The sequence below is a fragment of the Cottoperca gobio genome, chromosome 17 (assembly GCF_900634415.1).
Source record: "Cottoperca gobio chromosome 17, fCotGob3.1, whole genome shotgun sequence".
In the NCBI taxonomy this organism is placed as follows: domain Eukaryota; kingdom Metazoa; phylum Chordata; class Actinopteri; order Perciformes; family Bovichtidae; genus Cottoperca; species Cottoperca gobio.
The window spans coordinates 6,635,918-6,663,101 of record NC_041371.1 but is presented as its reverse complement, the minus strand read 5'-3'; the positions used below and the strand labels follow the sequence as shown (position 1 = coordinate 6,663,101).

General features: G+C 42.0%; 3 protein-coding genes across 7 annotated transcripts; 1 reads left to right on the top strand and 2 right to left on the bottom strand.

Moving 5' to 3' along the window:
- Positions 1-498: 498 nt before the first annotated feature.
- LOC115023007 (uncharacterized) lies at positions 499-7,336 on the top strand. 3 transcript variants are annotated; one of them, XM_029454146.1, is made up of 3 exons: positions 499-1,921; positions 2,914-3,560; positions 6,731-7,336. In XM_029454146.1, the coding sequence occupies exons 1-2, from the start codon at positions 911-913 to the stop codon at positions 3,457-3,459; spliced, it is 1,557 nt and encodes a 518-aa protein (XP_029310006.1). In that variant the 5' UTR covers positions 499-910; the 3' UTR covers positions 3,460-3,560; positions 6,731-7,336. The 3 variants fall into 3 exon arrangements, with proteins under 3 accessions (XP_029310006.1, XP_029310005.1, XP_029310004.1); XM_029454145.1 differs by lacking the exon at positions 6,731-7,336 and adding an exon at positions 4,150-6,720; XM_029454144.1 differs by having other exon boundaries at positions 500-1,921; positions 6,728-7,336.
- Positions 7,337-14,466: 7,130 nt separating this feature from the next.
- LOC115022107 (protein-lysine 6-oxidase-like) lies at positions 14,467-19,124 on the bottom strand. Its single transcript, XM_029452978.1, has 7 exons — positions 18,142-19,124; positions 17,367-17,475; positions 16,817-16,954; positions 16,471-16,627; positions 15,140-15,235; positions 14,916-15,031; positions 14,467-14,720 (listed from the first exon to the last, which is right to left on the bottom strand). Exons 1-7 carry the CDS (start codon positions 19,028-19,030, stop codon positions 14,714-14,716), a joined length of 1,512 nt encoding a protein of 503 aa, XP_029308838.1. The 5' UTR covers positions 19,031-19,124; the 3' UTR covers positions 14,467-14,713.
- Positions 19,125-23,780: 4,656 nt separating this feature from the next.
- LOC115022109 (nicotinamide riboside kinase 2-like) lies at positions 23,781-26,397 on the bottom strand. Of its 3 annotated transcripts, none has more exons than XM_029452982.1 (8): positions 26,237-26,397; positions 26,053-26,143; positions 25,196-25,244; positions 24,802-24,976; positions 24,617-24,688; positions 24,416-24,522; positions 24,182-24,267; positions 23,781-24,092 (listed from the first exon to the last, which is right to left on the bottom strand). In XM_029452982.1, the coding sequence occupies exons 1-7, from the start codon at positions 26,260-26,262 to the stop codon at positions 24,182-24,184; spliced, it is 606 nt and encodes a 201-aa protein (XP_029308842.1). In that variant the 5' UTR covers positions 26,263-26,397; the 3' UTR covers positions 23,781-24,092. The 3 variants fall into 3 exon arrangements, with proteins under 3 accessions (XP_029308842.1, XP_029308843.1, XP_029308844.1); XM_029452983.1 differs by having other exon boundaries at positions 23,781-24,089; XM_029452984.1 differs by lacking the exon at positions 25,196-25,244 and having other exon boundaries at positions 26,237-26,284.
- Between the last annotated feature and the right edge of the window lie 787 nt (positions 26,398-27,184).

Genomic DNA, 27,184 nt, shown 5'->3' with positions numbered 1-27,184 from the left:
CAAAGGCAGCGGCTCTGTCTCCTTGACTCAGAGTGCTGTCTACTCCCTCGTCTGTTAAAAACCCCACCTCCCCCAGTGCTTCTCTCCTCCCCTCCCCTCACCTCCTCCTTCAGTCTCCGGCCGAGGAATCCCAGGCAGCGTTTAATTGCAGAGTGCAAAGGCTTTAGTTGGGCTAATGAGCTCAGCAGCGGAGCTGAGACTCTTTCACGCACTTTCTGAGAGACAGAAACCGATATGGAGTCCTTTACCGGAGGAGTCTCACAAGGCGGCTGGATTTTAGGTCGAAGCGAAAGAAGGAATTCATAAATTCAGGTACAGCCGGCAATGTGAGAGAATATACCAGAGGCAGGATACAGAGTAAGAGGTGGAGAAACAGAGGAGAGCGGGAGAGGGGAGGGGAGGGGAGGGGAGGAAACGGGAAATACACAGTCACAGAGAGAGCGAGAGAGAGAGAGAGAGAGAGAGAGAGAGCGAGAGAGACAGAGAGACTGGAAGCCTGCAGAAGCAAATGAGACAGAACAACGAGGCGGGAGAGGTAGAAAGAGAGACAGAGAGGGAGGGAGGTGGAGAGGGGCCCCGTGTAGGAGAGAGGGCTACAGGCTGAGGAAGAAGGAGTAGAGAAAAAGTTAAGAGAAGTAGGAGAAAGAGGGTCCAGGAAAAGAAAAGCAAGGGTGCAGAGATTAACAACTACAGGAGAGAAGAAGACGGGAAACAACAGACAGGAAGGAAGGGGAGGGAGGGAGAGGTCTTGGGTAGAAAACAGGAAAAAAAAGCTGAAAAGTTTTCTTGTGGGAAGACGCAGATGAGGAAAACAGAGTGAGTGAATGACTGGGCTAGAGAGAGCAGAGAGGGGAGGAAACCAATTGTTTTCTAAGGCGTTTTCCACACAAGCCTCTGGACTTCTTTGGACATGTACACGGAAGGCGCACAAACAACGGGACACCACCGATTTCTCCAGCACAACAACAACACCACCACCCCTTGCTCCTGCCAGCACTGCGTCCAGCATGAGCAGCCAGCATACGGCCATCACGGTGGGCTGGGATACCAACCAGCATCAGCCAGACATACGGACCACCCATCTCTGGACTGCAGGAGAGACTTCCAGGCTCCTCGGGTTAAAGACGTAGGAGGGAGAGCTTTCGTAGTGGACAGAGCTGAGAGAAGCGGTCGTCGCAGCCCACAGAGGAGGCCTGTGTTTGCAGGGCCGGGCCCTTACAGCCAGTCAGACGACTTGAGCCAAGTTTGCCCCTGGGAGTTGAACCCTGCCCAGTGGAGCTACCCACCGGAGCATGGGGTGAGACACTACCCGTCTGTCAGAGAACAGTGTGGCTGTGTGGTGCGCAGCGACACCAGGGCACTCCCCTTTAACGCCGGGATACCACATCCTCTTCCCCATCTTCAGGTCAAAGGTCAAGGGTACAGGCTCAGGAGGACTGTCAGGTATGTCTCCATGGATGAGGAGGAGGAAAGTTGTGGATGCAACTCTGAAAACTATCATTCAGAGCAACACAATCCACATCTGGGTCATTTACAGATGCCAAATGGCCACTGTGGACCAAGGCCTGTGTTCTTTGAGGGAGGGGAGGAAAGAGATAGCCATCAGGACCGGGGAAGACTGAAGGGTGGATCAGAGGAGGGCTGTAATGGACGTGGAGGCTCTCACAAAGGTTTCTTCCCTACTGAAGTCCCCCAAAAACACTTGAACCAAAGCAGGCAGAAGGGGCCCTGCATCCCACACACTGGCATCACCGGTCCAGAGCCCTCAAAACCGACAACCAACAGCGACCACCAGCGCCAGGGTTCGGAGGTGGCGAAGCAGAAGAGGCAGGATTCGGTGAGGGATCAAATCAGACAAGTGGTGACAGATCTGGAGGATGTGTTGGGGGGTTTGAAGCAAGTTCACGTGGAGATGAAAGAGGTAGGAGGGTTTATTATTATAGATGTTTATTCTTTACATCAGGTGTCAGGTGCAACTGTTCCAGCCTTTTATCGAGACTCCCCTGGATAAAGTGACATTTAAACTGATCAACACAAAGCTCATGATGCAGACGAAAGTGCAGAGCAGTTTGAAGCACGTCGTGTATCTGTGTGTCCATGTTCCTGAGAGCATATCAGTTTGTGTGTGTGCATGCTGACTGCATTGTTTGTGACTCACTCATCATCTCTAACCAAAGTGGTGATTGAGAACGATTTGCACTGACCTTTTGCAGAACGCTGCAGAAATTGGCAGCATTCCGGCCATCACATTAAAAAGCCTGGCTTGAGACCGTTACTAAATTATGCCTTGCTCTTACAGTATCCATTTTACATGCAGCTATAAAATACCATTGATTCACAGCTGAATGCATCTGTGCAAGGCCTGACATTCTGAAGCGACAATCCAAATAAAACACCTCGATGATTGTGAATCGAGACAGTTGGAAACAAAACAACATCAAATAAACCAGCTACGTTTTGAGTGATGGGCTGAATTGTGGATTATTGCTTCAGCTTTAACTTTAGTTCGTCAGAGACAAACTTGTGGTTATAAATATGCTTTGGCAGCGGTAGAAGAACATGTAGCAACACCACAATGTAAAAATACTAAGTCCTGCATTTAAATACTATTCAAAATATGTGAAACTACATAAGTATTATTAGCTAAATGTATGAAAAGTGTGAAATATACCAGATAGTTTAGTCTAGAGGTTTCCACTAGGGGCCTAACAACAAGGAACCATTGATTTAAGCATTATGTATTATTAAAGCATTTATGTATTTAATAAGCGTATCAAACATTTCTACGTAAAATCTTAATTTGAAGAGCAGATGATGACTTTAACTGTCAAAGAGTAAAAAGTAAACGCGGGTAAAGTATAGTAGACATAACTGTAGTCTGGACAAGTATCGACTTTCTTTATTGTCATTCAGGTGGTCCAGCAGATCGATCGTCTCACAGCCAGAATCGACCTCAGCGAGGAGGTACCCTGCATCACTCAGGGGACGTCCCGTGATCTTCAAGTCTCAACTCATCCAGGTGACCTCAGGGTGGCCCTGCTGCCCAATCACAAGCCTGCTCCAGTCCAGGTGTTGCAACACATCGACGAAGACCGCATCATCTTAAGAACTAACTCTCCCTCTCCTGTTCACATGGCATCGGTCGTCAAAACCAGCCGCTTCACTCCACCCAGCCACAGTAAGGACATCAACCACGAAAGGCCGGGTGTAAACGGCCACCCGCCTCACCTGTATCACCCCAGAGACCCCCAGTACGTTGGCCAAACTCATCCTGAGCCACTCCCACAGAGCCTCGACCCTAAAGTCATTATTGGTAACAGCACCTCCAATTCAAGGACTCAGAAGCCTCCTCTGTACCCTCAAAACGGGCGCTGTGGTAAGGGCCCATACCCGCCTCCCAAGCCTGGAAGAGCCCCTGCCTACCCCGAGAGAGGCAGTGAGAGCACCAGCATGGTGTGAAGGAGGGGGGTGGTTGCCCCAGTGCCATGGGGGCCTGAAACATGAGACCCTGCTGCAACGAGTGGAGGTCAAAGTGGGACCAGGCAGGGGAACAACTCATGGTGAGTTCAGATACAAGAGGACTTTTTTCTCTCTTACTTACAGTGTTGATGTTTCCATCAGCGCTCTGAGCTGATGACGTTTGCCTTGTTTACTGGCAGCGTAGTTTTCAAAGTCAGTAAATGAATTGCAGTGTTCCTTCAAGTTACAAAAAAGGGTTTATGTGCGTGTTTGAAGTCTGTGTGTGGGCGGCAGCGGAGGGGGCGTAATGTGTCTGCTTTTGTTGATGTCACATGATTTCCCAGTCTTCACTACACTGCAAAATGTGTCTGGCTTGGCAAGTGAAATAGGAAATGAGTATTTGTTCTTCAGTTTGTTGACACGTGTGGTCAAAATCAGCCAGCAGGGTGAGAAAACTTCCCTTGCTGATGTACAATTTTACTTTTTTGAATAGATTTGAGGAATGTCTGATCTTGCAAAACAAGATTAGCCATTAGTTATTACACATTTAAAAAACATAACACTCAAAATAAGATGGGCTTTATTTAAGCAGTTAAAAAATATTTAGATTTTGATAATTGTTCTCATTTTAATCACTTGAATCTAAAAGCAGAAAGTAGGATCAAATCTTAATGCAGATTTCTTTTGCAGTGTTACTTAGTCATCACTTCGAGGGAACTGAAAGTTGGCAGGAGCTCAGTCGTTTTTGGCGAAGGAAGACCCCACAGCAGCTTGATGCAATCATGTGACACAAAAGAGGCGTCACTATATTTACAGGATGATCATAGCTCTTACTCAGAACTGACTTAATTTACTGTTAGAGGTTGATGAGGAGGAGCTAAAGCTTTCTTCTCGTGCCACAGAGCAGACTTAATAACAAGATGACATCTGTGAAAAAGTCCCTGCAGCAGATGGGGGAAATTAAACAGAGTTCCTTTAAAAAGTCCACCTTTACAGATGCTGCAGAGACAGACGTGCATGTTTCTGTACTTCCCTCTTGTGCAGAGTATGCGTAACTGCAATCTATTTTTCTGGCCTCTCTAAGTTGGGCAAGAACAATCTGGTTTTAATCATAAAACCTGCTGGCCACGTGCCAGAATGGAGTAAGGCAAACTCTTGGTATATTTGTGACGTCCATATAAACATAAGCACCGCTGCACTGTAACGCAGCTCCTCACATTGTGCTGCAGGGAGAGACGCGCTCCAAGCTTCAGGTCGAAGCTGGCAGCCAGAGAAACGGGTCGAAAAAGTGCATGTGCTTGAGCTTTCGTTTATATAGCGAGACAAGAGTTTAATTAGTAATAAGTGTAATGTAGCCGTTCGACACCGCCCTTTCTTTTCACTTTCAAAGTCTTTTTAAAGAGTCTTTTTAAAAGCACCGATGCAGTTGACATTTTAAAGGCCTGAATAATCACCCAAAGCAGAAATGGTGTTAAAATGGCAACCCAGACACACACACACACACACACTCACACACACACGTGTACATATGTATAATATAATTCCCTCAGATAACCCTTTTGTTAAAAGGGTTCCCAATAGCTTGTTCTAATGTGGTTTCTAGTCGTCGTGGGGTCCATGATTAAACACAAATAACACGGGACACAAATCTGGAAATCGACATTAATAATTGTATAAAATGTAAAAGAGCAAAAGACAAATTTAGAATGAATATGAAATGCATCAAGACTAATGTACTCCTACATTACGTAGAGAGAAATAAAAGAGAGTTTAATGGATACACACAAAGGCGATATGGTAAAACTAATTTGCTTACCACAGGGCTGGGTTAATATACTGTTTAACCCCGAAGACGAGAGAAAAAGGGACTAATTTATATTACAACCAAGGCTGATACAAACTGGGCAACTGCCCCCCCAGATCCCCGGGGGCCCAAAAAAGCCCCAGCTGTGAGCGATCAACTGAAATAATAATGGCTTCCTGTGTCAAAATCTAAATTTAAAAATGTTATTATTTCAGTTTAAATTGTGCTTTCAAGGTGCACACTCCTTAATAAATGTGTGTTTAATCAAATTACCACATACTAATTGTTACTCCGCAATCTTGAGGCCAGGTTTTATTCCTGCGTAGGATGACTGGTTTCTGCAGCTCTGGGCTGAATGTTACGTCTTCAGGTTTATTCTGTCTTCAGGTCTGTACTTGATACCTAAAGACAACGTGTTTTACACAATGCACTGATAGAATTTATTGAAATCCTGAATAAACAATGACAACGTGAGCCGATTTGTCCCACATAGAAAAGACAGATTTGTACATTAGCAGACCATAATATTTCATGATTTAATACTTTAATTTTAATTTAATGTAATTTTAATTTAACAACATTAACTTTTTAAAATGTTTTAACTTGTATACTCTGTTTTCTTTTACTAATTTGTGCTTTGCATTTACATGATGTGTTATTATGCTTTGTGTTTCTGTTGCTGCACAATCGATTGTCTTTTGATTGCACGATGGGGCAGTCGATCGTGGACCACAGATCATTTTTGCCCCGGGGCATTCTTTCGGTTTGATCTCTCCCGACCCGGTCTCCTACATTACATTCCCGTACAACAGAACTGCATTATTAGTTTTGTTTTGAGGGAAACTTATTCTCTCTCTCTCGCAGTTTTAAACACGTTGTTAGGTTTAGTAACAGATTATGGTTTGGGTTAAAATAAGGATGTTTGTTACGCAACTTAAGTAACATACGTGAGTTAAGTACGTTAAGTTAAATGTTAATGCTATTAACTTGAAATGAAATGAGTATGCAAATTAAAATAAGTCTGAGTTGTTTTTGGTTTCCCACGGGACATGAACAGCAGTCTCCTGGGTGAAAATTATATCTTGGTTTGACCACACACACACACACACACACACACACACACACACACACGCAGCTCTTTGATATAATCTGGTTTATAGTGCTCCTCTAAAAGCAAGGCAACATGACGCATGCACACACACACACACGCACACACACACACACACACACACACACACACGTACATATGTATAATATAGTTCCCTCAGATACCCCTTTTGTTAAAAGGGTTCCCAATAGCTTGTTCTAATGTGGTTTCTAGTCGTCGTGGGGTCCATGATTAAACACAAATAACACACACACACACACACACACACGCACGCACACACACGTATCTGGGCTCACTGAGATGCTGAGTTCTGAATCTTAATGATTTTTTCTCTTTTTTTGTTATGATGTTTCCAGCAGGAGCTGATGCCATTGAAGACGAGCTGTCAGCCGGCGGAAACAGAGCACGGCCTGAAGGTGGGGATATTTCCAAAGGGAAAACTCCCCCCCATGAGTCGACCTGCGACTGCATGTCACACGGGCACAGATGCATGGAGGGAGTGGCAGTCAAACCTCTGAGAATTTAATGCTGAGAATAGGAAGTGGCAAATAATGAGCAGGAGAAACTGTGAACTCATCAACTACCAGTAGAAAAGATAAGGAATATTTTCATGACAGGTTTAATTTATTTTATATTATTTTTTTATTGCAAAGAAATCTATTTTCAGGCAGCTTACACCAGTCTGGATACTACCTAACCTAATGTATGCTATATCAAGATGTATATCATTTAAACTATTGTACAGATATTTTACAAATAAAGAGATTAGACTGTTTTTCTCACAGCTACAAGGTTGTTACGGTGTGTACGAGAATAATCAGGAACATTGGAGAGGCAGAGCTGAGATTAGACTCTTCTCTCCTTTTCACACAAATCAATCTGACGTCTTCATTATCTAGAGATGTTGCATTGACCGCTGAATGTCCCTTCAAAAATGAAATAAAGTATTTGACGCCAACATTTCATTGCCCCTGACTCTGGCCAATTATTTATGCGTTCACTGAGTCTGACAGAAGAATCCCAAATGGTTGTGGAAGTTGTGTAAATACTTCTCGAGGTGATCTGGAGATGGTCGGTGTCATCGCTCTTTGGTGTAATCGCTCTTGGCTTTATTCTGTCAGGGAGTCGGCGGGCCAGCGTCTGTTTTTCTGTTTGTTTAAATCTTGTCTGAGATTTTCACCACTCTGCTCTCACAAGCTCCTGCTGCCATCAGAGCGCACCGCTTCGCCTCTGACTACGAGAATAATCCATCCGCATCACAAAACTCCCTTCACTGTCTGTCTCTTCTTCTGTGTGAATCACTGATGGAGAGCTGTGGTGACAGATGGAGGATGACGCATGTAAACTGTTAACTGTCCTGACCGCTTCGTCACTTACTTTCTGCAGCCTATAGCAGTTATAACGTAATTGTGTAATAGTGGCGAGTGAAAGGTGAGGTTGCAAAGAGTCAATAATGCGCTGACGGTTAGAAAAAAGGGTGAGGTTAAGTGCCATTATTACTTGTCAAGAGCAACATTTAAAATGAATCATGTTTTTTTTCTTAGCACCCTGAGTATCCTATTATGTCATGATTTAATAATAGTATAGTCTAGTAGAATTTAATTATTGAGTAATCTGTCCATTACTTTTTTTGAGTAATCGTTTAGAGTATAATATGTCAGGAAATGTATGATAAATTGATACCAGTGACAGATTCCCCACCTGAAATCCATAATAATATTTTATACAATGATTGATTTCAGACTTTGACATAGTGGCCAAACGCAGTAATTACAACTCCCAGGTTTGTCACTTGTTGCATCTGTACATGAGCGTATAATTGTTTTCTATAGGTAAATTCACTTTGCAATACGAACACTTAAATAGCTCTTAATTCATTCATTATTTCCCAAAGGTTGCAAAATACAGAGTTATTTCCCTCGGCATAAGGAACTTTTGTCCTATGGGCCTTGAGGATGCAGAATATACGGGTCATTTTATACCAGGCAGTCAAACTTCTTTGGCTTTATGTGCAACTTTCATAGGAATGAACCTCCGCCTCCGATGCTCCGATCCAGTATCCATGTTTGCAGCTGGCTAAATGAGGTAACATTCCACGTGTTACCTCATTTAGCCAGCTGATTAGTTTCAAAACATGAACCATGTAAACCATGTTTGCATAACACCAATGTGTCAAATGACAGAGTATTATCACCCTAATCTGCAGCTCCCCTCGACAGAATTGAAGCTCATTGTTTAGCTGTCTGGCTGTAACTTTAATGTTTTGCCTCTCATAGTGCCGTTTTCGGCCGAAGCGGGGCAGGTGTTTTCAATGAAAAAGCTTTTTAAAAGAATCACTCTATACTATCTGTCCAGTAACCTGACGTGCTAGATGGTTTGTTAGAAAAATAATCATCTGACACGCCGTCATTGGGAACTGTTTGGAAAAGGGCAGGCACTTAAAATAAAATGCTTGCCACGTGTTTTAATGAATACTTCTTTCAATCAAACTCTTACCGAAGCCATACTGGAGAAAAACATCTTTACCTTCGATAAAAGCCTTTAGTGCTGTTCTTTGCTCTTCTTGCAATGAAGAAATGATCTTCAGTTCAGATAAACAAATGATGCCATTGCAGCATCTCAGCAACCTCTTCAGGAGGCGCCAACAGTCGTCTCTCACGCACACCTAAACCACGGCCGTAGCTGCCAGGAGCTCCTCATAAGATGCTGATTTGTCCAGACCACAGGGAATCTCACAAGGTAACCAGACCAGCACCAAACAGCAGTTTAGCTGATGAACACAGTGAAGCACCCAAGTGGAGAACGCTGTACATCCTCACATTTGAGAAGCTGGGAACCATTTTAATCTTAATTACTTTAGTGATTGACTGGACTAATAAATCCCAGGTGCTGCATGGTATCTCCTAAATTCTGTGTTTTCCTGTAAGAGCAAAGACTAAATATTTGTATAGCTTAGTCATGAACTACGTCAGAATATTTTCCATATTCCAGATACAACATTACTCTGCTTGCAATTATATGAGAGGGCTGTTTTGGCAGCAAGATAAAAGTGATGTGCTTTCTTTTAACCCTTGTATTTCTAACTTTATCTAACTGTTATAACAAATATGTCGTTCAGAACGCTGTATGAATACCAAGTTGAAATCGCAAAACAACCATCAATCCTCGGAGCGATCACTTTAACGTCTGCAGGTCTGGATCTCAGTCATGTCTGCTGCACCTAAAGCCTCACAGCCTTTGAGAAAGGTCATGTCTGAGCCTTTCTGCAGACTCTGTCTATGAATCTTGTCAGGCAGAAGGCACACCGTCTGAGCCGTTGGCCGTGCCGCCTTTATAAATACTGGAGTGATTTTGGAATTTCAGACAGAGATTCAGACCAAGAACAACACGGACTCTTAGTACTGCCCTCTCCCGTCTGTCTCATCCACCCAAAAATAATACATAAATCGATGCTGTTAATGCCGCAAGTGCTCGATTCCTGTCCAGAGGAGTATTGTTTCCTGGTCTGTTTAGATTTTGGATGGAAAACCAAAGCAGGCCAAACAACTGCAGTCTGCGAGGGGGCGGCCTGACGCTGAACAACAGCTCGGTGCTAATAGATCCAAAGAGCCAGGCAGGAAGAGACTGAAGAACATCAAGGGAATGAAATGCAGTTATAGTCGAGTACATGAACATTTGAGCGACTGGAAAAACACAGAAATCTAATTTTGGTTACAGATAAATAGGTAGATTCTTACAGATTAGACACCCCAGTAAATCGGCTGATATGAGCTTATTGTAGAAATATTGAGTCATCAACTATACACATGTATATGTTGACTTAAGTAACAATAAATTAGAGTACAGAAATGCCAAAGATTAGTTAGAGGTAGTTTAGAAACATGATTTGTCCACCAGAAAGCAGTGATACATTTCATTTTTTAAAGAGCAACTGAACAAGTTTAAAGTTTTAAGCATGTTTCAGTCAGAAGTGTGATGTTGCACCTGCGATGTCACGGTCCACAAAGGCTATAACATAAACACATCCTGTATTGGTACAATGTAATACTTCTTAATTCCTTTATGTTCTAATTTATAATGCTTCAGGATGAAGGGAAATCTAGTTAAAGATTCCCTCCATTCAGTAAGGACTGTGTCAGCCACTGCCATTTACAAGCTAACAAACAACATAAACTAATAAAGATGCTAACTTATCGTTGTAATAAGTCTGCTAGTTGCCAAACAAACTCCTCATCTGAGTTGAACATGTAGCTGAATCTCTCCATCTTGTCTCTTTCACCGGTCAACCTTGTGATGAGTGGTGGTGGGCGGGGCTTGAGTCGGTACAGGTACTTTTTAAGAAATATTTCATGTTTTCCTTTTTATGTGGGAAAACTAAATATGAATTATACCAGAGTATTGCTACCTACTTTAAAAGGGGTCTGCAGAGGGACTTTAAGCAGAGGTCCGGATCTGTCAACAGGAAGGCAGTCCGAACAAACAATCCAAGAGGGTCAGGAACAGACAACAAGTCAAAATCCAGGCAAAGATAACAGATAACTGAATCAGGTACAGATGGTTGGAAAGCAAAGGGAGAGCTTTCTGGCAGGATATTAGGCCAATATATATTCTGCAAGGCTTATTAGTGAAATGAGAAGCATGTGGGCAGTGATGAAAAAGGATAACAGGGTAAATAGTAGGAGGTGGTTGGATTTGTGACACTGTTTTAGTCATATTATGCATCATCTTTGAAGTTACAAATAACTTTACAACAGAACGGACAGAAGTAACCTCAGCAGAAATAAAGAAATAGATAAAAGACAATAAAAAAAAACAGACAGTATGAAAATAAATACCAATAAGTCTGAAAATGAAGAGCTAGAGATAAACTAAAAGGGCAAACGTCTGCCAAGGCCGTGCCCTGCAGTGTATCTGCTCTGTGATTCGGATCAGCTCCAAAACCTTAATTTTTAAAGTTTCATTAGAATTAGTACAAACAAACAGAAACCAGACTATATCTCTATGGCAGGAATACAGATAACATTAAGTCCCCTAAAAATAAATCCACAGTTTGCATACTCTAGGTCAGGGGTGTCAAACATACACTATTTATGATAAATGATGGATTTACCAAAACTTTGAAGACAATTCAAACAATGAATACATTTTTATAAAATAATAAGAATTGATGCCTGAAAATCACAGCAGGCTCTCCGTTTCCCTTTGTGTCCGGAGGCTTCCTTTACACATTTGAAAGTGAACAAAACAGATTACAAGTGGTGTTTGAAGTAAGAGATAAAGAGCTCACAGACAGACAGTACAGTGGATCAACAATAAAAGAAAATCAAATCCTTTGGGGCCATCCCTCCAAATACCACCCAAGTCACAATACCACCCAGCTTGAGAGAGAAACACAATTCATCATCAGGCCCACTCCAAGATGACTCCTCGGTGTTTTGTTCCAGAGCACTATGTAGTTTTCACTCTCTGAATTTACGACACTGCGTCTGCTGGTTGTGTAAATGAGCCCCGGGTGAGGAAGTAGCCCAGTGTGTCTGCCCTACACGCCCTCGCTGGTCTATGGCTGACCTCAGCGCTGTTCTTAATCTCAATGGGATGACAGAACTGCTGAGGAATTTCTCTGCTCTGTGCCTAAACCAACCTGTCAAGACGCTCTTTTTAGGCTGAGCATGTTCCTCTGTTTCGTCCCCGCCGGCTCTCACGTGGCCTCGCTTTGTTGAAATATGACCTGCAAATACCAAACCCTGGCCTTAGTAACCTCTCCAAACACTGCCCACCTACGTGCAGATGCATCCGGAAAATGTCTCTCCTTGCCACAGTATGTCCAGTGTAGGCTGCAGGCAGATGGCAAAACCCGTCCCCTCCTCACCTTACCTACCTGTACGCTGGGTTGTGTTTGTTGAAGCCAAATGAGAGGTGCCAGCTTGCTTTTTCTTCTTCTTCTTCTTCTTCGCCAATGCTTGTGTAAGGCTAACGAGAGACTCCGTCCAGATGTTGGTGTGAAGCTCCACAGCTGAGCAAACAGTCACTGTCTTCTCTACAGCATGACATGTTTAAAATGACATGCTCGTCCAAAAAGGAGGAGACCAGCTGAGTTCTGAGGAACGAAATGAGCCGGACAATAATCACCCGATCGGCTCGTTAGAACAGCTTAAAGTTTAACATCCTTTGAATATTTATTGGCTCGGTCGGTCGGACTTATAAGTGAGTAATAAAACTGTGTTAAGAGATTGAAAAGTAACTATGTTCAAAAGATTTACAGCAAAACAAACAAGGAATTCCTGCAAAGGGTTCTTTCAACACTGTCATGATAGCAGCACGGCACCAGGAATGTCTCGTAGTCAGTCTGAGGACAAGTTCCCTGTTTTAGATCAGCCTTCCAGATTTACCTTCTGGAATAGTCACTGTCTGTAAATATTGTCCTGAGAATTCCCAGACAGGCAAGAATGGAGTCGACTCAATAGGGGTTGGGGGGATTTTCCAGACACGTTCAATAACATAGACAATCTACTCTGGCAGGGAAGCACCTTGGTGACTTCCAACATAAACCATTTCAATTGTGCTTGATCTTCCCGGTCCGCTGCTTTCTTAAGATGAGTCTGAGCTCTGTTTTGTTGTAAATACCCAACATCTGTGCATTTAACAGTGCATACATTGTCTGGAGCCTGTGTGTTTTCCAGTACGTCATTCCAAACGGCTTCATGATATATAACGAGAGAGATTTGTTGGTGAAAGCATCTTGGAGTCAGGTGAAGCTCTGCTAACTCCAGAGTGAATACAATCTACGCAGGTTTAATGTTCCTCCTGTCATTCTCTTGCTGTTTGAAACAGTCTAGTGCTTGCTGCAAAAACACATTTGTCCTTGGTAAAAACATCTTTGAACAACTTGCTGGAGATGTCAATCCCCGAGGAGCTGAATGAAGCCAGAATGCGATGCATTTTGGACCAAGAAGAAGGTTCTTTTTTTACAGCACCGGGGAGAGACACTTCTCTTTACATGCACAGAGGAGGAGAGAGTAAGAAAAGGGCTCCATTCATGGTGCTCTGGCTGAGTTGTAATAGATATGGCATGACTGTATAAGATCCTGTGGCTTGTGTCTTCACAGAGGCCTGTCAGCAAACATGCCGCCAGCGTCTGCCTGCAGGCCTGTTTGTCTCTGAGGCCACAATCTGCACCCATCACTCTAAGTAAAGCTCCTTCATTCAACAGGACAAGGACGTGATACGGTCTCAGTCCTGCACAGCGCTGCGATACTTTCTATAAACGAGCTGCTTTTGTCCATTCACGATTCTGGATATAAAGAAATGTTTTAAAAAGTCTATTCTTTAATGGTCCTTTGGTATTCTGGCTTTTTTTAAAAGATTGTGTTTATGTGTTTATCAATCAAAAGAAAAAGGAAGACGTTTTTTTACTCCTCTCTCCTCACCATCTTTATTATCCAGCATGCCATGAGAATATAACTAACAATGTTTTAGCAATATTAACAGTTTTACATAACAATTTTCCATTCACTCCATTATACAACAGCACACATTCATAAAAACATACTCCGACATATTACATGTACTCTTACTGTTTAACATAAAATGAGATATACGCAGTTTGCTAATGTGACCACAGAGCGGTTAAAGAATAAGTGATATTCTATATTTTAAAAAACAGCAGTGAAATGATCCTACAGTTCTAAAACACGCCATCCAGCCACCATTAAGACTCACCAGCGGATGAATACAGTCCTAAAATGCAATGTTTGCTACAAATTAAATATTTGCATAAAATGCAGTGCGGAGATGTTTTAGAAAAAAATATTTTGTCTTTTTTTTAAATGAAACTCCATATTTGTGACTCTGTCTTCAGTGGGAACCAGTGGACTGAGAGACACAGACTTGGTATAGAAGTTGGAAAGTACTGAGAGACGGACTAACGTACTTTTGGTTTCTGAGATCTGTTCACAATAACAAAAATACAGAATATCATATCCTTTAAACACAATTGTGAAAACTACTGATATGCATCAGTATCAAAACAAAAAAAACAAGAAACACATTTCAAGCAATAAACCAGAATTCAAGAAATAAAAGTTTATGAACACAGTACTTGTATTTGTTAAGGCAACAAATAAAGATATCTTTTTGTTATGACTTAAGGCACATTTGTAGACATACATAATCAATTAAATCTGAGGATGTCACCAGTTTAATGTACAAAATATGTGTAAACGTTTGTATTTATTTCCAGTAAATGCAACACTAGACTATAGCGGTTACAATTAAACACGAGCACCAATTGCACTTTTTGGTCGATGCTGCTGCACAGTACAGAGAGAGATGATAGGACGATTTCAACCCCTGAAAAATTGAAGAAAAAGAGACGTTAAAATACAGGCATCCATTTGTAAACCCACAAGACTTCACGCAGCATCTCTTAATTGTCATCTGACTGTTTTTCCCTTTTGAATCATGTAACTTATTCATTCCACATGTATCGAGATGAAGATGTATCACATGCAGCTTTCATGCTGCACTGAAACTCTCGCACGTCACCTTGATAGTCGACAGTTGCGTGTCTGGACATAACTTCCTGTGTACGAGATATCACATCTCACGATGTTGTTGGTGAAGTCTGACTCCTGGACGTGGAAATTGGGATTGACAGTCACCTGAAAATAATAATCAGAAATAAAAACTTAGGTAAATCTCCATGTTGAGAAATACAATCCATAAATAGCTGATTTTATGCAGGTGATGTGAAGCGTGACATGTGTTACCTTTAAGATATAGTTCCCTGGAGGCACGTCAGTGATGTCGATCCACTGACAGTCGATGTTGGCAGCGTAGACGTCATGACATCCCGGGCTCAGACCCTGAAAACACAACCCGAACACCCTCCGTGTTAAAGCTTTGACTCCTCAGACGACTTTGACTACTTTTTTCCAACAAGTGCTGCGATTGAAGCAGATTTGAGTTTTAGTTATATAAACAATTCTTTTGGAAGCAAAACTGTTACAAGAAACCGGCGCTAAGCAGTGCAAAGCCAGAATCACAGACCCCAGACAATAGATATAATAAATATGTCCTCACGATGTTTCTTTTCTTGGCGTACTCTGGAGTTTTAGTTAGAACAACTATTTTTCCAAAGTGGATCTGGAGGATTTGCAAGAAACTCCAGAACAAAAGTAAAAACTCAGAGCCTTGTTACCAACACGATGTTCTCTTTGACTAACTCAGTTAAATTAAAGTTACACATCACATAGCTAATGTATGGCATGCAAAGTGCTCCAAAGTGTTACTAAATCTAGGGACGCTAGTTAGCTGCCTTACTGACTGGGATTATTAATTATTGAAACACAAAGAGCTTCTCTTATATATTATTCCTTCTTTAAGTTCTAATTTGTTTTCCTAATTAATAATTTAAAGGAACTCTCCTCCATTTGTACATGTCAAAGTTAGTTTACTAGTCACAGTAAGCAACACACAACCGTCTTCTGTGGCTCTGGAGGTTTGACAAGTCTGAAAAAAGGACTCAAATGACATCACTTGAATAATCTTGGCTCGCACGACGCGTGGAGTTTGAAAGACGTGGGCGTTAACTTTGCAGGCAGGGCAGCAGAAAGAGGCCAAATTTAACAAAATTTAACCAAACATCTCTACATTACACGCACTACAAGGTATGATACTTGCTTCAGTATATAAAATCTCTTTTCAAATGTTCACCAGATTAGAATTTATAATTTGTAAAGTGTGAGAAAAACTATGATTTATTCTGACCAAGTCATAACTCTTCCCTCCAATTCAATACAAATCAAAGCAAAGATGTTTGTATGAGATGTTTATTCAGGACTGTTCCTGGTTCAAGGCTAGATACCCCCCCCCCCCCCCGCAAGTAAATACTAAACTTTGTAGAGATGACTTCTAGTACTTTGTACCAAATAACCATTCAGTAGACCCTGAACGTCTCATTCCACTGGGTGATTTCAAGCTTTTAACATTGTACATATTTAGAGATGATTCCTCGTTTCCTGATTTCCTCAGGTCTCGATCTCAGTGGTGCAAATTGGTTGTTATACAACATTTACTTTGCACACTGTATAAGTGTTACCTGTGTATGAGACGTACAGGCGTAACGCCGCCTGAATCCAGCTTCACAGCCCGTGTCCTCCAGGCAAAAACTGGCCTTGTGTCCCTCGGCCACTTTACGTCCAGTGACGACGTCCAGCAGGTCGTAGTGACTGAAGGCGTCCATGCTGTGGTAGTGTCTGAGGAGGTAGAACAGAACAGATTAGAAACAAATACGAGCCTCTTACTTGTGGCTTGGCTCAAACAGGGCTCAGAGATGCCTTTAAACCCACAAGTTTAAGTTCGGAAGGGAATTTTTAAGGATGTGGTGTTTTTATGTGAGCTTTACCAGAGGAAGGTCGTTTCACTTTTATTCTGAGTAAACTCACTGGTGACAGCTGTGCCAGTCCCACTGATATCTCGGCTTGACAGGAAGGAAGTCAGTGGTGCCTTGGTTCTTCACTTTTTGGGGGAACCGCAGCAGGACTCTGAAGTCGATGTCTCTCACGGACGGTCCATAAGCCGACCTTGGATGGATCACAGGGGAAACGGGCATACAGTAAGTTGCGCTGGAAAGTGCTTACTGGCTAGTTTTCAGAGTGCAAAGGGTTTGTTCCATTGTGCTTAATGCTTTTGGGAAAACCAACCCAGAACATTTATGTCTTGGCAGGACTTGGAGAATCACTGCTCCATAATAAGATTAAACACGTCTTTCTTTAACTATCAACAGAACAGTTGTTCTGCCACATTGAAGAGTTACACAGACGTAAATGAAAGTTATCCTCAAACAACCAAAAGTTTTGCTAAAACAAGTCAAATTAATATTCAATGAACACTCAAAACACAGGAAATGCCTGTGTGTTGAGTGTATGAAGGGGTGTGTGTCTGCTTCACTGTCTACGTACTGTGGAAGTGAATCATTTTGGCACCATAGGTTACCTGGCTAGACAGTTCTCCTCAGCTGCACAGCGGAGCGCAAACATCTGCATGCGCTGGATATAAGCACCTGCTTGGATGGCATATGGGTCTGGCACGAGGTCCGGTAGTCCTGGGAGAGGAGATTAAAGGCACAAAAGTGTGTTCAGAATCAGAATCGCCTTATTTTGCCAAATTTACAATGTACACAGGAATTTGACTTTGGCAGTAAAACAAGAAAATTGAAAGGTTAAAAGGGACAAGATAAAAAGTTTAACCCAAGAATTATATACAGTTAAGAAAGATACAAATGCTACTTTATGTTATATTTACAGTGTGACATTGTATACAAGTTAAGAATAATAATATGATGCATAATGCACATATTGCACAGTCCAAGTTGTACTGTCGTGTGTGTGCGTGTGTGTGTGTGTGTGTGTGTGTGTGTGTGTGTGTGTGTGCGTGTGTGTATGTGTGTGTGTGTGTGTGTCCTGCCAGTTTATTCATGCTGAGAACATTTCAGTCCAGTCTGAAAGTGAGAGCAGCCGTTTGTATTTGTTGGCATATTTCAAAGTGTTTTATATTCCTGAGAGTCAGTCTGGGCTCCACAGCCCAAGAAGAAAGATTTTTTTCTGTTCTTGTCATTCAGTTTTTTTTCCTATCAGTGAGTGAGACATGAGTCTGGCTTTAAAATGTAAAAGAACTGCTGATTTAAAAAGTAATAAGTGTTTAAAATAATGTAATCCATGTTAATTAAGAAGGTTAAACTCATTCCATGTGATTAGGACACTCAACTTACCGTTTTGAAAATATCTTGTTCCATACCCTGTGCCAGGTGGACGGCGCGTGCGGGCCGCTGACCTCCCTCTTGCGGGATACGAGTTGTAGAAAACAGAATTCCTGTGGTTTTTTAACGGGTTTCGAGGGTCGTCGTTAACCATGTCCTCTACGTTACCGTTTGGCTCGTTTGAAACATCCTCACCAAATGCAGGGGATGGAGCAGGAGCCTCAGGTTCCCTTTCCAGAGTTGTGGGATATGCTGAGATGGATTGATCCGTCTGCACGGGTTGCCTGGAGACAGACATCACCTCTGGCACTGCGCGTAACTGTTGGTTTTGCGCACCGGGCCCCGGTTCTCCTCCTCTGGTGTACAGTGCAGTAGCATCGACGCGTCCTCTCCTGCCGGGAAGTTCTGTTAATCTCCCCGATGCAGAGGCATTGATGGTGTTAGTGGGTTCAGGGATAGAGCGCCGTGCGCCCGGAGAACCTGCAGCTCCTGCTCCGCGAGGGCGCTCAGGAGGCTGTCTGGCCACTGACGCACGAGCATTAAAAGGCACATATTGTCTAACATCGCGTCCTGGCGTGATAGATCCTGGTTCCACACCGTGATCAGTTCTGAACTGTCTGGACTCAGCCTGTCCGGGTCTTACAAGCGTGGCTCCTCTGTGCGCTCCCGGCATGTGGCTCCAGCTGCCATCCCTCCTGCCGCTCACATAAACCCTCGACTGGCTTCTGGACCTAACTGGAGCTCGGTACTCTGACCCGGTGCTCATTAAACTATAAACCTGCCCGTTGTTCTCCCACTGAATCCGCTGCCACCAGGGTCCAGCTGGGCGCTGCTGCTGCCCAAACATGAGTGGAAGTTGTCCATGGAAAAAGTATAGAAATAAGAGTGACCATTTTGCCATGGCAATGAAACTAGAAACAATAAATTCCTCCTGTAAATCAAAGATAAATAAGATTATGACATGCACAAATGTTGCTTTGTGGAAAGTGGATGAAAAGCAGAAGTGCGCTCTGGGTTGCAGCCCTGACACAGAACCACATATCAGTTCTCAGGAGGAGAGGAGAGGAGGGCTGGAGACTTTTTTTCTGTTCATTTATCGAATTCAGCCCAGTTTGTTACGCAAAGTCAAACTTTCTGACAAGAAGATTTAACCCATGCCTCGCCGTGGCTAAGTTATGTTACACAATACTTACACAAGGGCGTTTGCTTAGTAAACTTTACGCACGGGTGTTAACTGAAGCCATCTAAATGTTACCGTTCAATCTGGTTATGGTGGAGAACCAGGCCACCCAGTAGAGGAAAAAACTAAGTTGATCTATTAATCAATTCACTTACACATCAGTTCTTCTGCTGAAAATATAAACTACAAAGGGAAAATGTAAGTCTTTAGTGAGAACTGCTGTATTAAAATTCCATTTAAAAGGGGATTTAATGGCATTTTGATCTAAATAATTGTGTTCAGTTTATCAACATAAATAATATATCACATGGTGGTTTTGAACTAAACCTACTTGTGAAACAACTTTAGAGAGGCTGCACTACATGGCTTCATGGCCTCGTGCAGGACTAAACCTCCACCACAAGGCGGCAGGATGCATCTGCGTGTCACCATCCTGCAGACACTGACGCTCCTGAGGAGCTTTTTATAATGCATATCAGCTATTATATTATCAATCAGATTAATATTTTTGGAACACATTTACTAAGGTTAAGCCCAGTTTAAGAAATGCAACATTATTTGCAAAATTATTATTTATTTTTGATAACAGGAAAGCAGTTCACTTGTTGTATCTTTAACATCCTTTATTATTATTATTATTATTATTATTATTATTATTATTATTATTATTATTATTATTATTATTATTATTATTATTGTTATAATAATAATAATAATAATAATAATAATTATTATTATTATTTGTTTTTATTATAGTGAATGTGGAGCTAAATTAATTTACTTTATATGCTGTAATTTAATCTGTATTAATATATCCTAATTTATTAGTTGATTTATATTTTGTATTATCAGTCTGAATCTGTAAAGTAAGTAATAATAACATTTATCAAATAAATGTAATGGACTAAAATGAACAATATTTGCCTCCAAATAGAAATAGAAAGCAGCTTGAAATTGAAATATGAAATAAAAATAATCCTGATGTGTTAAAAGGGGAAGGGGGCCCACAGATGGGACAGAACACACACACACACGGTCAGGCAGAGCTCGGTATATGTCACCGCTCACATGTAGTGCCGTGGTGTGTGTTTCCTCAGCCATATAGGGCATCAGGATGGTGAGCCTGCATGCTTTTCTATTCTTAGTCAAAGAAACCTCCCCCTGCCTGCTCCAAAGTCCAGCACCGCCCCGCTCGCTCTCTGCTGCACTCCAGATTTATAAGAGCCACAGATCCTCGGCACTGGTTTGGCACAAGACTTCTCGAGCAGGACATGTAAACCCACAAAATTTAGCCAGTAAGTATTAACGTTGAATTGAGTCTTTCTTGTGTGTCTGACCTGAAAGTAAACAAATCACAACAAATGTTGGCACAAAAACTAATCTTTACTGTGAACTAGGGTTGCTTGTACATAAAATAAAGTTTCTGGTTGTTTTCATGGTACACCTACAGCAGCAGCAGCAGCAGCAGATCTTTCCCCGAGTGAGAGACTAATTCTTTTACGCTTTGAATATATCTTATCCCATGAATCTAGGTATCCAGGGCTGCTCACAGCTATGCTTCTTGTGAGATTTAACGACGATGATGGTCTTAAAATGGTTTTACAAGAAAACTTCCCCACAAGGAATACACCTGTTGTCTTCCCCTGAAGGCCTCACACTGCCAGTCTGAGGAGTTTACCACTAAATGATAAATCCAGAGGGTTTACCACAGATCATGGGGAGACAATACAGGTGAGATGCTGAAACAATGTGTGGAAAAAGATTATTAAACTCTGTTGTCCCAGTATGTTAGTTCCTCCTGAAAGCAAAAAACTGTGAGTTCTTAAATAAAACTGATTTTATTTTTTCTAACCCGAGTTAATTCAAATAGAAGTGTCTAATAAACGATGAATTATATGTTATTTGACGACTGCAGATCATCAGGTTTCTTGTCACACACGTGTTGCTTAAATCGGCGCGGTCAGCTCTCCTCATGTTTCAGCTTTGAGCATCATGCTGCTTTATCTATCTCCACGTAATGGTTGATCTTCACATGACAAAGTAATGTTGAGAGCCCTTTATATGTGAGCTATTTAAAACTGTACATCCACTGGACTCTTAATAACCCAGATTTAAATAACAGTAATGCGTTCGGATGTTAAGGGGTTATCTTGGCATTAAAGCTTTACTGTGCATGACCGCTGCTTACTTCTGTTTTTACGCTTATACAACATTCGTGTACGTGGCTTTTAGATCACATATCTGCACAGTTACAGGAAAGGAAGACAGGAAGAAGAAGTAGCAGGACAACAAGAGTAATTAAATGTGTTTTTTCTCATGAACCGGATAAACTTATATGTTTTACTGTGTTTACTGTACAGTATGAACTTTATTTATAAGAGACAGCACACATTAATTAAAACCAATTGGATGTAAATGAGTCCAAAAGGCTGCAGAAACCTAATAATTTGTGGAAAAACAACAAGAACAATATCACTTCTTTTGAGGGTTAATGTTGGTAAAAGCAGAAGTCTATTTCTAGACATTATTTGCATGTTATAGTTTTTACGTCACTGCATACCGAGAGCCAGTTACCTAATCACACACTCTGTGACCTTCAGCAAACTGACCTGTTCCTGTGTCTCTGTTTAGTATTTATAACCAGTATATAAACATGTAATACATGGTTCATAACTCACTATGATGTGGTTGCAAGCACATATAAGTGTTTAATTTCCAACAACTCCTCCTGTGGGCACCCATACATTAAATCTATGGAAAGTAAAAGGAGGTAAAAAGCATCAGCAGGAGGAAAGTCATGCACAGGTTGTACGTTTGAAGGCTGCTACAAACAAAATGACAATATAGTAAAACACTGAAATATATATATATATATATATATATGTATGAGACATTCTTTTGACAAATACTGCAAATTAATAAGCAGTTAAAATGTCCTTATGCCCGGCTTACAGCCACATTATAGTGTGTTATAAAACATTTACTTAACGTTTATCCACGGCTTATACTTGCTAAACAGTGGGACTTATAAATGAATTCAGTTGTTCACGTATGTTTAGTCGCAGCGAGGGAGCCATAAATATTCCTCTCATTCCTTCAGTGGCATAACCACAACTGTTCACATGCCTCGGGTGTCCTCGCTTACTCACACGGGGCGTCTGCACAGCATGTGACAGCCGTTCATCTCCCGTGTCCCCTGACTCTCCACCTAAATATGGACGCCGCGGCTGTACTTTCGGCGTTGCCATGGCGGCAGGTGACGTGTGGAGCACAAGGTTCTCACCTTACCCACTCGGCGGTGGCGTGTGGGGACCGGCCCCTGAGTCAGAGCAGGCGGTGGGGCGTAGAGTAGGTGTGTGGCAAACAGCAATTGGCTGTACGCTCATTAAATATATTCCCCTGACACCCCAGACACTCAGGCCTAAATATAAACCAGCAGAGCAGCTCTGCCTCCAGGACCAACTGTTGGCATGTAAAGACTCCCAGAAACGTATCACAAGACCCTGAACACACCCTCGTAATATGCAGAGTGCTCCGAGATTCAGAAAAAGCCTATAGGACACTAAAGATTTAATATATGCTCGGACTATAAATCCTGTGTCCGTCTCAGTCGTCACTGCCGGGCAGTTTTATGGTTCATGCAGCTGCCGATAGGACAGACAAACCCTCAAGGTGACCATACACTTCACTGGCTTTTTGATATTGAAATATCAATAAAAGTGAAAATGTACTGCCGTGTTTCTCCTCATTTCTGTACAGACAGAGTGTTGGCTGAGGATAAACGATGTGGGTGACCTCAGGGGAAAGCACGTTCCCTCCAGGTCTTGATTAAATTGATGCCAGTAGTCAAATTTATTGCACAGACTGACAGTGTAGAGGCGGGAAATTGGGGGAGAGGAGTATTCATGCAAAGTCCCACAGCTGGAATCGAACCGTGGCAGTGCGGTTATATGAAACTCATCTTATGTGAGTGTTAGGTCAAGGTTAATAAGTGCATCCATCCACGGGTAGGGTGCAGCATTACAAATCCAGCTCCAGGCACAAAAGTTTATGAATGAAAATAAAACGGCTTAAATAAATATGGGCGGGAAAAACACCAATTTGTATTGTCACGGTTACCTTCCTCAGGGTGTTGTGACACACGAAACACAAGAAGCACCAATTACTTTGGTTTTTCTTCAAACTATTAGATGCAAAAATTATATTTTCATACATCCCAATGTTTAAAATGACACCTTTACCTTTACAGGAAAACATTCTGTGTTGCAGGGCAAGATTTATTGAGTCGTTAAATGTAATGTGGGTGATAAGAATCAATAATCAATTAATCATCAACCTACATTAATGTTTGTGATGTACAACGTGAGGTTTGTGATTCTGAACAGGACCTTTATGGGAGCTACGTGTGTGTGTGAGTGTGCGTGTGTGTGTGTGTGTGTGTGTGGGGGGGAATGAAGACAGGAAACACAAATTGGATTAAGTCGTTTCATTTAGTTGCGAGACACAAATCCTTCTTCCTAGTGGACATTTTTTACGTTCACATGAAGATCAGAGATGCGATCTGTCCCTGATGTTAAACACGGGACAGTCCAGAGGTGGCTTATCTTTAGAAAAAAAGTTACACAGGACCATAAAAAACACAACGCTTCTGCAATTTGTTCTTAATTACAGATACATCATTAACTATTTACAAATCAGGCTAGAAGTACAGAACTGGTGTTACACATGTACTCAAAATGATATTTACAAGTCTATACACAACTCCATTGCTTCCCCCGTCCTGCTGGAGAGAGAGAGAGAGGAGAGAAGTTACTCACACTGACACAGTCACACTGTCAGTGTAAATATAGACCGTAATATTTCTGTATTTACCTATAAGTTGTTCAGGAGGCAGTTCTGAACACGTTCATACGCTTTGTTGTAGATATCTTCCTTTGATGACATCCCGTCGAGGTACTCTGTGCAGAAAAAGACAAATTAGAAATGAATGAGATCTCAACAGGTGGCAGTTGAGTAGAAAGGGGGATTTTGTGCTTTTATTTTGATAGGGACTGTGAAAGGTCGATGATATTTCCATTTCAGATGGGAGACATTGGTTTAACAAACCTATTGTGTCACAGTTGTTCTCCATGTCTTTCCTGTGTTTCAGGTACATGGGCCAGACGTGGCCGTCGAACAGGCCAGGGGGGTCAGGGAGTGTGTATGTCCTCGTACTGCAAAAACATAACCAGTCGACACATTTTATAAGTGCCGGTCCAACACTTCAGTGGAGTCTGTCAAAGTTACGGCGAGAGCTTGTTACGTTACCTTCTCCTTCTTTTGCACTCCTCATAAGGAATGGAAACGTAGAAACATTTGTCGTAGATGTCAATTAGAGGCCTGCAGAGGGGGAGCGAGGCTCAGATTAGTGAACGGTTTCGGGGTTCATGTGGCCAGTAGGTTCATTTTGAGAGCTTGCGTAGAAAAAACCAGTAAGATGGCAAGCGACTCACTTGTAGTTGTAGATGAGGAAGCCCTCCACGATGAGAATATGGATCCGCTCCTCCGAGTTGGATTCCTCAGCTTCAGGGGACAGGCTGACGCCGTGGGAGCGGGCAAACTTGACCGGGTTCTCCTGCCAGCCTTTCACAGTGCCGACCATAGCTTCCATGTCCAGGGCGGCGATCACTGAAGGGGCGGAGAGAAAAGAGCAGGCTTCACCACACATGCAACCAACGCGCGCTTCACCAATGTGCTGTAACACACATCAATCACAGTAAGTGAATGTTTGTAGCATTCACAGAATGTCACAAAGTTTACCATTTATTGGTTACCAAATGTTAAGAAATGTGCAGGAAAGAAAAAGTACATTACTGCATGGTTTTCCTACGCAAAATCCGTTCTTACCATCCCACTGTCTAAAGCCGTCCTCCCCGACTTCTATTTGATCGGGTTTCTGAAATAACAGTCACCAATAAAACATTGCTGCAACCTAGTAACGAGTCGGAGCTGATCGCACCTGGACAGGACAGGTCAAGGACTCGTCTCCACCTAAAGTAACGCAAGTAGCGTGACATTTTTTGGTGCATTTAAAATATGTTTGTCAATGTTGCGCTTGTGAAAATATCAGTTTCAATAATTTAGGACGCCAAGTTCTCTAAATAACTTCTTTTAAAATATTTAAAAACTATGCAGGAGGGTCGTAACGTTCGCTTTTAAAGATGGAAGCTCGGTTAGCAAACCGTCTCATACTACTTTTCTTTTAGGAAAATATATTCAGGCTCTTTTTAATTGCGATTTCGATGTATTGCCACAGCATACATGCGATATGCTGTAAGGGAAAAAATGACATCGAGTCACTCTGATGTTAAAAACAATTTGTGATCGGTGGTGAACCCACATTTAGGGGCCCTGAATGCAGCACGGAAAGAAGGATGCGTTTGATTCAAAATCTTTTTTTTGAGCCAAATGAGTTTAATAATTATGCAAAAAGTTGGTTTGCAACATGATTAGGACAAAGTGAGACTTTAAGTGGGGACGCTCAGCCCTTTCATTGGCTGTCCAGGAGACAATCAGCCAGATGTATTACTAGGCTACTGTGATGACAAGACATCTGCAAGCCAGACTGTCAAGCTCCTCAAGGGTAAATTTAGCGTAGCAAATGAAATCTATCACAAACAATACTTGCAATAATTCAACATTAATGCAATACAATTGTTGATGTAGCTTTAAACTAAACACATAATGAGTTTCATTCAGCTTACCCTGAAGAAGTCATCCTGGTGCACCACACAACAGTTGGGTAATGTCTTTAGTAGTCTGTTTGTCAAAGTGGTCTTCCCACCGTTGGTCACTCTGAAATCAAGAAGAAGTTCATAACACACAGATGTGAGTTACATTCTAAGTTTCAACAAACAGAAGTAGGTCAATACATTAAATGAGACTTACCCTCCAATGCCAATGATGAACTTCATTTTGACTTGTGTATTGGTCACCTCTGGAATTCAGTAAGTAAAAGAAAGGGAACCCACCCAAAGCAAACCGCTTCTTGTAAAAAACCTTTTCCTTCTCTGCCACAGACGTTCCCCCCTTTTACTACTTCATTGATAGACAATCTCCTTGCAGGACATATAAAGGATTTAGCTGCAGCGTCACCGCCTCTCAAACCAATCGGCCTCCTTTTTCCCGCAGCCTATGAGCCGTCACTTTACAGCCTGACCAATGGGAGGAGGGGGGACTTACAGTGGGAGCCTCACAGTTGCATGAAAGTAGATCCCACATATTCCACCTGCTGTCAGGGGTCAGAGAACATATAGATGGTAAAGAAATGGTGAAGCTGTTATACACAAGTCTCAGACAGAAAGCTATCGGAGAGGCTGATAGTTGATTCATTCTTCATTTGAAATGCATTCGCTTAAAACAACTTCATTAAATGAGTAAGACATGTGATAGTGCAGATACTATTTATCATTTGTGTCTGTATGGAGACGAGGCAAGGGCTGCAAATTGTACAATCATTCAAATGCACTGAGTATAAAAGTCACATCTCTTACTGAGACATCTGTGTCACAGCTGAGAGAAACTTTATTATATTATATTTATATTTCCACGCACAGAAAACATCAGGTGGGTGAAAACCACAAGCGCTATATTTAGTCGGCTATTGTGTGTCTGCCTGCTGCGTCACGCATATTTCTGATGCAACCAGCTGGAGTACATGGTCAGCCATGTGACCGCAGGGTCTCGAGTCAAGGCTAAAGGTCTGATAACACACATCTATGTCTTTGAACTTATCAGCCCTGTTTGTTACTCACCTCTGGATTCGTTAAGTGTTAACCTTGTGTTCATTATGTTTGTGCAGTATTTTTAAACAAACGTATCTCTGTAAGTGTTGAA